Below are 12,696 nucleotides of genomic sequence, written 5' to 3'. Positions count from 1 at the left end.
ATTGTGGCTGTAATACATAGCCCAAAGATGGCACTGACGCGGGGACCGACATAGCCGACATTGTGCCTGTAATACATAGACCAAAGATGGCACTGACGCGGGGCAGATACAGCCAACACAAAGAGCATGTAATACATAGCCCAAAGATGGCACTGACGCATGGCAACCCATGAGCGGTTGTTTACATCGGTGACATCATTAGTTATAACTCTTTGAATGGATATTGAGTCCATTGCAGTAATTCATGGCGCAGAAATCGTTGTCCATGAATAAGGAGGCAGATTTATGAAACTGTCTAACAAAAGAACTGCTTCTTGCCTAGAGCAACAGATCAACAAAAAAAGTAACAAAGTGTACTGTTAGTATACTGATGGGGAACTGCAGAGAAATCTTAGTGCTTGTAGATGAATCTCTAAAGCATATCCGGATATATGGTAATAGGAAGAAAACCAATGTTGGTAAAAAATCAATTACCTGAATGCTTGGCTGGATTGCAGGAGCCCCCAGGTGCTGTGTCCCCTATGCCTGACGCATGTCTCGCGGTGGCTTCATCAACGAGGCAAAACAGTATTTATTATTGTGATATAATTTTGGATACTTACAAATAACCTCTTACATCTTCTTTGGCTTTATGCTGTACCTTGGTATAATGTTTACACACACTGCACTTTAATCTTTTTGCATATAACTGTTCATTTTTATACTTTCCATCAATTAGTGTAACCCTTGTGCATGTATTGCCATTTGAAGTAATTAATTATTTACAACTACATATAATTTTTTGTGAGGTGTTGTCAATCCCCACTTGTGCTACTTGAGAAGTATCGTCCCTGTATTTTCACACATTTTTTAAAAAACTTGTTACGGGGGGACCGGCAGATTAGGACCAGGGGGTATATATCCTAATCGCCAGTCGGGGCCCACCGTGCTCTAGATGACAAAGGAGCTGCTGGCACCTGAGGGTTAGGCGGAGACTATAGAGCTGGATGGCTCTGAGATAACCCAGGGACTCTGGGAACCGGTCACGTGTGTTGGGACACGTCAGACCGGACGACAACATGATTAGCGTTTTGGTGCACCTAGCACTACACCAACCATGTGTGCAGGAAACACGTCAGGCCAAGTGGTAACCAGGTAGCGTTGACCGGAAGACTGCCACGAAAGCGCCCTGTCGGCCACGTGTGTAGGACACGTCAGGCCGAGCGGTCCTCCGATTAGCGTTTCTGGCCACCTCTCGACTGGCCACGTGTGTGTAGGACACGTCAGGCCAGATGGGTACACCAGTAGCGTTGACCGGGAAGCCGAGGAGGATAAGGAACACCCTGTTAACTCCACAGGGGTCCTGGGGTACGCTGTCCGTGCGCGTAGGGGGCACAACCGGACAGGTGGCGCAGCAGGTGCGTTGTCCGTGTGCGTAGGGAGCACAATCGGACAGGTGGCGCAGCAGGTGCGTTGTCCATGTGCGTAGGGGACACAATCAGACAGGTGGTGCAGCAGGTGCGTTGTCCGTGTGCGTAGGGGGCACAATCGGACAGGAAGCACAGCAGCTGCAGCCCAGTTAACGCCACTGGGCTGCTATAGCAAGACTGGAACGGCAGGAGGGAAGCACGGCGCCTGACCCTGATGTGCCGAGCCACGAATCTTGGCGTGACAGGCACCGTTCGCCTAACCCTACCGACCGCTTCCCAACATAGGCTTATGCCGCAATGAGGCTCTAACATGGAGGTGTGCTCTGACTGAGCAAAAGTGAAGACTGCGCACCTCCATGTTGTCTCCAGCCCCTTTTATAACCTGGGTCCGCCCCAAACCCAGGGTGGAACCACCAAGGTCCAATAGCAGAGTGCCATGTCATCAGTGACGTCACATGCGACCTATCCGGAACCGCCACGTCATTGATGACCTCATGGCAGCCACGCCCCAAACACTTCACCAGTCATCGTCTGACGACCAATACTGAGGTGCCAGATCATAGGGGCGGGCCTCTGCGAGCCAGTCCAGAGTTGCCACGTCATCAGGACACCTGAAACCCTCTGCCCTATCAGGGCCTGCCACCTCACGGACATGCTCAGTGAGGTCCTTACCGGACCTAGCCTCTGATGCACTAAGTGCCTGAGCATGCTCAGTAGGCTGAGCCACAGGCTTAGAAAGCAGACTATCAGTTTGAGCATGCTCAGTAGGCACATCCCAGAACTTAGACACAGCACGAAGTCCAAGTACCTGTGCAAAGAGGCTGTTAGGGTTATTTGTGGGAGCATGCTCAGTAGCCTGAACTGAGGACTTAGTCTCAGACATAACACAAACAGGCTGAGCATGCTCACTAGGCAAAACACCGGGCTTAGACTCTGGCTGGGGTAAATCGGCGCACGCATGCGCACTAGCCGCCTCTCCACACTTAGACGTGGTGGAAGGAACAGCCAACTGGACGACCCGAGGCACGGCCAAGAACGGCAGCCGGCGCCTGGGCGCAACAGGAACCGCAGCAGGCTGCTTGCGGCTATGGCGGCGCCGGTTCGTAACAAAACTGTTTTTAATTATTTAATAAAAATCATATATTTTAATTTTGGTGTTTGCCTCATACCTGTGGTCCTTATCCAGACTTCAGTTGGTGGTATTGTATCAGAACGAGGTGGTATCACACCATTATTTGTGTTGGGACGTTAGTGTTATTCTGACCATCAAGTCTAATATTGATTGGGCATGTCCTAAGTTACATAGTTACTCGAGTTACTTCTTATTTACAAGTTTCTCAACAGTTTTTGAACATTGCATCTATGAATAAAGCATTGTTCACATTAGCATTTTCCACTCCTTTTCAAAGGTTGCAATATTTTGAACCTCAGGAATAGAGATGAGCAAACCAGTCGCGGTTCGGCTCGAGCTCGGTTCGCCGAACCGAGGTCTGGTTCTAGTTCGGTTCGGCGAACCACTCAAACCCATAGGAAACAATGGGAGGCAATCACAAACACATAAAAACACCTAGAAAACACCCTCAAAGGTGTCCAAAAGGTGACAAACAACTCACAACACAACACAAACACATGGGAAAGTGACAAGAACAAATTCTCATGCAAAAACAAAACAGCTTGACGAGGAAAAGGAGGACGAGACACAGATATAGGCATGGCACGCCCTTCTAAAATCATGCAAAACACCGCAAGGGGACTCCAAGCGGAGTCTCCCTTTTTTACAAATTTTTTTTTTTTTTTGCACTTTGATTATGCGGGGTGCAGCCGGGCCTGTTAATACGGCCGTGCATAGTGGAATTTCTGTCCCTTACGTGCTGCAGTGAGTAGTGTCCGAGTATCCCGCCTAATCTAATAGTAAGGCTATGTCCGCACGTTGCTTTTTACCTGCTTTTTTGCTGCTTTTTCAACTGCAGCGTTTAATGGCACAATGGCTGTGTTCTGCTTTTCAAGCAAAGTCTATGGGAATTTGGGTTTCTTGTCCGCACTTTGCAGTTCAAACTGCAGCCTTTTTGTTGCAGAACTTTGGTCAAAAACTCAGCTTTGCAGTTCAAAACCCAAATGGCAAAAGCAATTGACATGTGAATTGTTTTTGCCATTTGGGTTTTGCACTGCAAAGCAGAGTTTTTGACCAAAGTTTTGCAACAAAAAGGCTGCAGTTTGAACTGCATAGTGTGGACAAGAAACCCAAATTCCCATAGACTTTGCTTGAAAAGCAGAACACAACCATTTTGCCATTAAACGCTGCAGTTGAAAAAGCAGCAAAAAAGCAGGTAAAAAGCAGGTAAAAAGCAACGTGCGGACATAGCCTTAGGGCGTGGTAATAGGTTGCTGGCTGGACACCATGCGCATACAAGTGTGAACAGTGCCATATGTCATGCCTTCATAGAAATGCATATAATTATTTTATTATGCCATGTAATAAGATAACATTTAGTAATTGACATTGATACTGATGTCGTGATATCCAACAGCGCCATCTGTTGACAATGTTGTCTTACTGCAGTTAGTTTAATGTTTCACTGGTTACTGTGCAATTAAAATTGTCCTACCAAGGCTTATGTAGTTACCCATCAGACCTTGCATAAGCTCTGCCCCTTCTTCTTCTTCAGCAGCCATTTCAGTTACATGGACACACACATTCTGCATGCTGAATATCTCTCAAGATCTCTGCTCCTTATGTTTGCCTCTACATAGCACAGTCGGTGAGTTATGATCCCCTGGTTAGGGCTCATCAAATTATAATGTAGTTGGTCTGTTCTGCAAGTATTATCCAGACATTATAGCTAATATGTATTCGCCATGTAGTGCATTTAACCTGCATGTCCTGTATCGAATGGAATGCTATGTATCTCAGATATGTTTTATGTTATACTTAGTATTTTAATTTATTTCTTGTAGTTTTACACTGATCTCATTAATAAAAGTTGTAAAGGACCCCCAGCGTCCGAGTCAATGCATTGATGGGAAAGAGTTAAGCTGTCTGTCAACTCGTCTTCCAAAGCACAGATTGAGGGTGCCAGAACAGTAAAACGACTGCTATAAACGGGGTTGAAGCATAGACGCCGACTTCTATCAGAGAGCAGTCAAGCCGCATACAGACACCATGTCAGATAGAGGATCTGAAGTTTATGTAACACGCTCCCATGTAAGCTCGTCAGCTTCAAGGAAGTCTGTGAGCAGCGCTGCAATTGCCACCGCCAGGGCAAAGGCGGAAGCCGCCAAAGTGAGAGCTGCCTTTGCTGAACAAGAGTTGAAATTAAAGACAGAAAAAGCACGTCTAGAAGCTGCCTTCGCTGAACAAGAGTTGAAATTAAAGACAGAAAAAGCACGTCTAGAAGCCGACCTTGCAAAACTTGCTGTAGACACAGAAGCAGCAGCAGCAGAAGCTGAAGTACAGGCTTTAGAAGAAGCAGCACACAGCGACAGTAAAAGTTTCAGGTTAAGGCTAGGACCCGAACTCAGTCATCGGGATATCTCACAACGCACTTCAGACTACGTGCTAAAGCATACCGCATCAGACGACCGTCTACATTCAGCTCCAAGAGAGAGACTTAATCCTGCCATTCAGCCATCAACCTTCATTCAACAAACATCCCATGTTAAGCATGAAGGTAATTCCGTCCACCTAACACCATCAGTGTCACCTGCACCCAAGTTTGTAGATTCCTATTACACAGTGAACCGTCCCAAAATGGAGGACCCCGATGGTGACTATCATGGTGACAACGTATTTGATGGCAACAATAACTCACTGGGACCTCATCATAGCAACATGTATCAGGACCACCCTCTCAGAAATCAAGAGCTACCAGATTTCCTCAAGTTCTTCGCACGCCGTGAGTTACTCACCAAAGGTCCTTTAAAGTTTAACGACCGTCCTGAAAGTTACAGAGCGTGGAGAGCTTCCTTCAGAAACGCCACGGCCGGCCTGGACATCTCTGCCAATGAAGAGATCGATCTCTTGGTCAAGTAGCTAGGAAACGAATCAGTAGAACATGCAAAACGCATCAGGGATATCAGCATCAACCACCCGAGCAAAGGTTTGTGCCTGTTATGGGAGAGACTTGATGAGTGCTATGGCTCTTCAGAGAGGATAGAAGAATCCCTCTTCAAAAGGTTGGAGGACTTTCCCAAGATCTCTAATAAGAGCTTTCACATGCTAAGAGAATTGAGCGACCTCTTGGTAGAACTCCAAGTCGCCAAGTTTGAAGGAGACCTGCCAGGCCTCGCGTCCCTAGATGCAGCCAGAGGTATTAAACCCATAGTGAATAAGCTGCCTTACAGTCTGCAAGAGAAATGGTTGAACCGGGGTTCAGATTACAAACAACGTCACAACGTGCCGTTTCCTCCATTCCATGTCTTCGTAGATTTTGTGCGCCAGCAAGCCAAGATCAGGAATGATCCCAGCTTTGACCTTTCCACCGCAGATCCCGTCAACCCACGAACAGGTAAGCCTGCTCCAGTCCGCAACCCTCGAGGCTTACCTATCACTGTACACAAAACTAATGTGTCCGCTACAGATTCATCATGCAAGACCCACAGTACAACAGAACCTGAAGGGTCACTAACAATTGACCCAGACAAAGAGTGCCCCCTACACAAAAGGCCTCACCCACTGCAACAGTGCAGGAGTTTTAGAGGAAAATCTCTTAAAGACCGTAGAATCTTCCTCAGAGAAAACAACATATGTTACAGAAGTTGTGCATCCACATCTCACTTAGCTAGAGACTGTAAAGCCAGTATCACTTGTTCGGAGTGTAACAGTCAAGAGCACAGCACAGCTCTACACCCAGAGCCAGCCCCACAGAACCCCACGAACATAGATCGACTTACAGAGCATGGCGGGGAGGAGACAGACAGTACACCTCCTGAAGTGTCACCCCAGTGCACTCAAGTTTGTGGAGAAGGTCTTACTAACAAATCCTGCTCAAAGATCTGTCTGGTTACAGTTTACCCTATAGGCTACAGAGAAAAAGCGGTTAAACTCTATGCTATACTCGACTACCAGAGTAATAGATCACTCGCCAGCTCAGCTTTCTTTGACATCTTTGGAATCAAGGGACTTAGCTGCTCCTACTCACTGAAAACATGTACAGGAGTGAGTGAAGAATCTGGCAGGAGGGTAACAGGTTATCAAATAGAATCCCTAGATGGGAAGACATCCTTACCCCTTCCTACATTAATCGAGTGCAATGCCATCCCGAACAATAGAGAGGAAATACTCACTCCAGAAGCAGCACTACACCATCCCCATTTGAGAAACATAGCGCATCTCATTCCTGCACTTAATTCTCAAGCCAAGTTGGTCCTTTTGCTGGGGAGAGACATCATCAGAGTTCACAAGGTGAGGAAACAGATAAACGGTCCTCATAACTCGCCCTACGCTCAGAAGCTAGATCTAGGATGGGTAGTTATAGGGGACGTCTGCCTCGGGAATGCTCACAAGCCAAACAACGTCCACTCTCTCTACACGAACACATTGGAGAGTGGCCGTCCATCCTTTTTCCTACCCTGCCCCAACAAATTCCTAGTGAAGGAGAATCTCCCCAATTCAACACACTTAAATGGTGGGAAAGACAGATACGCCATGGATGAATTGTGCGACGGAGACAAAGATCATCTAGGGTGCGCTGTCTTTCAAAAGACCAAAGAAGATTATAAACTAGCCCATTCCATTGAAGATGAGACCTTCCTGGAGATAATGGATCAAGGATTTCACAAGGATGAAGGGTGGCTCCACTACCATTCAAGCCACAAAGACCCCGTCTTCCTAACAACAAAGAGATGGCACTAAAGCGCCTTACCTACTTAAAGCCCAGTTTCTCGAAGAAGCCAGAAATGGAGGTACATTTCTTTGCTTTCATGGACAAAATATTTAAAATACCAACCGACCAATATCCTGCAGACTATGCGACCAGAGCGGTATCGGCAGCACCACGCCTCAAAGACACTAACTGGCTTGTCGGACCTGCATTTCTGTATGAACCAGTACCCACTGCTCACGAGACACATACTCATGAACTCTTCGAACCCGAATCAGATGTAGAGATACGGCATCAAGTTTCCACACTTAGCACAACGATCACCAACAGGCACCTTGATTCTCGCCGCTTCCTCAGATTCTCTACCTGGAGATCGGCCTACAGAGCCTTGACTTGCCTCATCCATGTCATTACATCCTTTAAAAACAGACAATCAAGACCAGCTCCATGCAAAGGCTGGCATCGTTGTCATAAAGCTTACTCAGTGGAAGAGCTCACGCAAGCCAAACACGCAATCATCTGTTGTGTACAGCACGAAGCCTATACCCAGACTCTAGAGTCCCTCCGGAACCACAGAGGTGTCCCAAAAGATAGTCCCCTTAAAAAACTGGATCCGTTTGTAGATACTCAAGGACTGCTGAGAGTCGGGGGACGAATTTCAAATGCAAAGCTTGAAAATAACGAGTGTACTCCAATCATTGTTCCTCACGGCCATGTTGCGTCCCTGCTGGTTGAGCATTATCACGCACAGGTTAGACATCAAGGACGCTTTATAACTGAAGGAGCCCTACGGGAAGCGGGTTTCTGGATAACAGGAGTTAAGCGACTTGTGAGTACAGTCATCTTCAAATGTATCGTCTGCAGGAAACTCCGTGGTTCATGTCAATCCCAAAAAATGGCAGACCTACCAGCAGACCGTTTGAGTACCGAACCTCCTTTTACTAATGTGGGCCTCGATGTGTTTGGTCCCTGGACAGTTGTCACATGTCAGACTAGGGGAGAACATGCAAACAGCAAGCGCTGGGCCGTCTTGTTCACATGTTTGAGTATTAGAGCCGTACACATAGAAGTCATTGATACAATGGACACATCCAGCTTCATAAATGCCTTCAGACGATTCATTTCTCTCAGAGGACATGTAAAGCATATACGCTCTGACAGAGGATCTAACTTTGTAGGAGCATGTGGTGAACTAAAGATTCCCTCAAATCTGGACATTAACCAAGTAGAAAGACGTCTTTCAGAACTAGGTTGTACGTGGACCTTTAACCCACCGCACTCATCTCATATGGGAGGCGTGTGGGAGCGCATGATCGGCATCACTCGCAGAATCCTCGATTCCATCTTTCTGCAACTTGGTCCTTCGAAGCTCGCTCATGAGACTCTAACAACCTTCATGGCCGAAGTAGTAGCTATAATGAACGCCAGACCACTGGTTCCCATATCCAATGACTCTGATGACCTATCTCTGCTCACCTCTTCAACTCTCCTCACCCAGAAGTTTAATGTGAGTATGCCGACTTCCGGAGAGTTTACTACAAAAGACTTGTACAAATCTCAATGGAAAAGAGTTCAAATGTTAGCAGACCTTTTCTGGACCAAGTGGAGAAAACAATATCTCTCTACATTACAGACAAGAGACAAATGGCAAGATAGTAGACCCAACATGAAACCTGGAAATGTCGTCCTAGTGAAGAACACTCAGTCTAAAAGGAACGAGTGGCCTCTAGGATTGGTAACCAAGGTCTTCTCAAGTCAAGACGGACAGGTCAGGAAAGTGGAAATCAAGATTCCCAGGCAAAGTGGAAAGCTGTTTCTTAGACCTGTATCTGAACTTATTCTATTGCTCTAGTTTAAGTTTATGTGGCATTTCCCCGGATGCCAGACGGAGTGTCATGCCTTCATAGAAATGCATATAATTATTTTATTATGCCATGTAATAAGATAACATTTAGTAATTGACATTGATACTGATGTCGTGATATCCAACAGCGCCATCTGTTGACAATGTTGTCTTACTGCAGTTAGTTTAATGTTTCACTGGTTACTGTGCAATGAAAATTGTCCTACCAAGGCTTATGTAGTTACCCATCAGACCTTGCATAGGCTCTGCCCCTTCTTCTTCAGCAGCCATTTCAGTTACATGGACACACATTCTGCATGCTGAATATCTCTCCAGATCTCTGCTCCTTATGTGTGCCTCTACATAGCACAGTCGGTGAGTTATGATCCCCTGGTTAAGGCTCATCAAATTATAATGTAGTTGCTCTGTTCTGCAAGTATTATCCAGACATTATAGCTAATATGTATTCGCCATGTAGTGCATTTAACCTGCATGTCCTGTATCGAATGGAATGCTATGTATCTCAGATATGTTTTATGTTATACTTAGTATTTTCATTTATTTATTGTAGTTTTACACTGATCTCATTAATAAAAGTTATAAAGGACCCCCAGCGTCCGAGTCAATGCATTGATGGGAAAGAGTTAAGCTGTCTGTCAACTCGTCTTCCAAAGCACAGATTGAGGGTGCCAGAACACCATATGCGCGCCACTAGTGTGCAATTTACCTTGCACCTGTGAAGTGTCCATCATGTTGAAAGGCTTGTCTGCATCCTGTTTGTGCATTAAATGTGTTGGCCTGGGCTGACTGGACTGGTTGCCCTTTTTTGCTGTGAGTGCATTTTATAGTACATTTTTGGGGGAGTTTTTGTCTCCTCTTCTTGTTGCTATTTTTGATATTTATCATTGTAGGGACCCGCAAGCGTGAGGATCCGTGATGAGGATTATGGGCTTACGTACATTGGCCAATTTACAAACTGATACCTCATATATTTTATATGTATTTTTTTGCACTTTGATTATGCGGGGTGCAGCCGGGCCTCTTAATACTATGGGGAGATAAGGTATGCACACCAGTGACTATGTAAGGGGAATACATGAAATAGCAGAAACTGCTGTGTGAATACTGACTTGAACAATCCAATAGCTATATGTAAGAGTGAAAATGTGAAAAATGGAATCTGCATTACTGCCATGAACATATGAATCAAGAGAAACTTAGCTACTGAATTGATCAATGCAATAGAGCTCCAACACTACGCCAAAGTATTTCTCTACGTTGGGGTCCCTAGCTTGTGTGTGTCCTCTCATGCAGTTAAAAAACTTACCGTGTATGGGAAGCTGAGACCCAGGCTATTTATGCGTATGATATGGATTGGCAATAGGTGTGGTTGGGGAGGGTTCACAAACGAAAAACTACTAACAAATAAGGAATAACGTTTGGAACACCATTCTAAGTCTGAACTGGGTGCAAAAATACTTTGGCGTAGTGTTGGGGCTCTATTGCATTGATCAATTCAGTAGCTAAATTTCTCTTGATTCATATGTTCATGGCAGTAATGCAGATTCCATTTTTCACATTTTCACTCTTACATATAGCTATTGGATTGTTCAAGTCAGTATTCACACAGCAGTTTCTGCTATTTCATGTATTCCCCTTACATAGTCACTGGTGTGCATACCTTATCTCCCCATAGTGATGTTTTTTTTAGGTTTTTGCACCCAGTTCAGACTTAGAATAGTGTTCCAAACGTTATTCCTTATTTGTTAGTAGTTTTTCGTTTGTGAACCCTCCCCAACCACACCTATTGCCAATCCATATCATACGCATAAATAGCCTGGGTCTCAGCTTCTCATACACGGTAAGTTTTTTAACTGCATGAGAGGACACACACAAGCTAGGGACCCCAACGTAGAGAAATACTTTGGCGTAGTGTTGGGGCTCTATTGCATTGATCAATTCAGTAGCTAAATTTCTCTTGATTCATATGTTCATGGCAGTAATGCAGATTCCATTTTTCACATATTCACTCTTGCATATAGCTATTGGATTGTTCAAGTCAGTATTCACACAGCAGTTTCTGCTATTTCATGTATTCCCCTTACATAGTCACTGGTGTGCATACCTTATCTCCTCATAGTGATGTTTTTTTAGGTTTTTGCACCCAGTTCAGACTTAGAATGGTGTTCCAAACGTTATTCCTTATTTGGGCCTCTTAATACGGCCGTGCATAGTGGAATTTCTGTCCCTTACGTGCTGCAGTGAGTAGTGTCCGAGTAACCCGCCTAATCTAATAGTAAGGGCGTGGTAATAGGTTGCTGGCTGGACACCATGCGCATACAAGTGTGAACAGTGCCCTATGCGCGCCACTAGTGTGCAATTTACCTTGCACCTGTGAAGTGTCCATCATGTTGAGAGGCTTGTCTGCATCCTGTTTGTGCATTAGATGTGTTGGCCTGGGCTGACTGGACTGGTTGCACTTTTTTGCTGTGAGTGCATTTTATAGTACATTTTTGGGGGAGTTTTTGTCTCCTCTTCTTGTTGCTATTTTTGACACCTAGAAAACACCCTCAAAGGTGTCCAAAAGGTGACAAACAACTCACAACACAACACAAACACATGGGAAAGTGACAAGGACATATACTCATGCGAAAATAAAACAGCTGGACAAGGAAAAAGAGGAGGAAACACAGATATATGAGTATATGCAAGGGAACATCGATGCCATTACTGTGCAACTTGAGCCCTGCTCATTTTAGGCTTCCAATCTGGATAAATTGCCTGAGCTCACCACGTGTCCTCAGTGCTGCTGGGGGTGTGCTGACAGATAAGCACACGCGTCTGTCCACTGACAATGTGGACATACTAAAGTTCACCAAGATGAGGAAGTCATGGCTCTCAGAGGACTTTTATTCCCCTGGCTCTGCAAGGGGAGGCGAAAGGCATGCGTATTTTTGAGAGTGCTTCATGCAAAGCATCTTTTTCATCTTGAAAATAGGGGTCAACTGATGCCAGTCAAGTGGGGTATGTGTGGCCCAATTAGTGGAAACGAGGGAGACTGTGGTTGGAGTCCCCTCGCTTTTGAAAAAAGAACCAAGATGAACAAGTCATCTCTCTCAGAGGACTTTTCTTCCCCTATGTCATCCAGGGGAGGCGAAAGGCACGCGTATTTTTGAGAGTGCTTCATGCAAAGCATCTTTTTCATCTTGAAATTAGGGGTCAACTGATGCCAGTCAAGTGGGGTGTGTATGGCCCAATTAGTGGAAACAAGGGAGACTGTGGTTGGAGTCCCCTCGCTGTTTTTTACATGATTTTCGAAGTGCATGACATGCCCAAGAGGTTTATTTTCAGCATCTCAAACTTGTTGGCTACAGAAAGGCTGCCTTTACACCCTTTTGTCACCGAGGATTTTCGAGACCTTATGCCCATTGCAGTGCCCCAAGAACCGATGGCCATTCGCCACTCCTTCTCCAAGAAAGGGGTGCCCACGCTACCACAGCAGGTCGCACACAACATCACTGCTTCCTTGAGAAACTCTGTGTGTGACAGGGTGCATTTCACCACAGATAGTTGGAACAGTAAGCATGAACAGGGGCGTTACCTGTCGCTGACTGGGCACTTTGTA

General features: G+C 45.6%; 1 protein-coding gene across 3 annotated transcripts in view; it reads left to right on the top strand.

Moving 5' to 3' along the window:
• The first annotated feature begins 3,929 nt into the window (after positions 1 to 3,929).
• Positions 3,930 to 12,696, top strand: part of LOC142254514 (uncharacterized) — a 161,431-nt gene continuing 152,664 nt past the window's right edge. Inside the window, exons 1-2 of one of the 3 annotated variants that reach the window (XR_012727239.1) lie at positions 3,930 to 4,168; positions 4,365 to 9,446. Coding sequence is in view for 2 of the 3 variants with exons in the window: in XM_075325612.1 (XP_075181727.1) it covers positions 7,251 to 9,080 (1,830 nt within the window). In the remaining variant the exon portion in view is untranslated. Of the gene's footprint in view, positions 4,169 to 4,364; positions 9,565 to 12,696 lie in introns of those variants that run through there. The other 2 variants (XM_075325612.1, XM_075325613.1) reach the window with 2 other exon arrangements.

This window comes from Anomaloglossus baeobatrachus, chromosome 10 (genome assembly GCF_048569485.1).
Source record: "Anomaloglossus baeobatrachus isolate aAnoBae1 chromosome 10, aAnoBae1.hap1, whole genome shotgun sequence".
Taxonomy (NCBI): Eukaryota; Metazoa; Chordata; class Amphibia; order Anura; family Aromobatidae; genus Anomaloglossus; species Anomaloglossus baeobatrachus.
The sequence above is the reverse complement of the archived record's forward strand: the minus strand, read 5'-3'. Positions and strand labels throughout refer to the sequence as shown.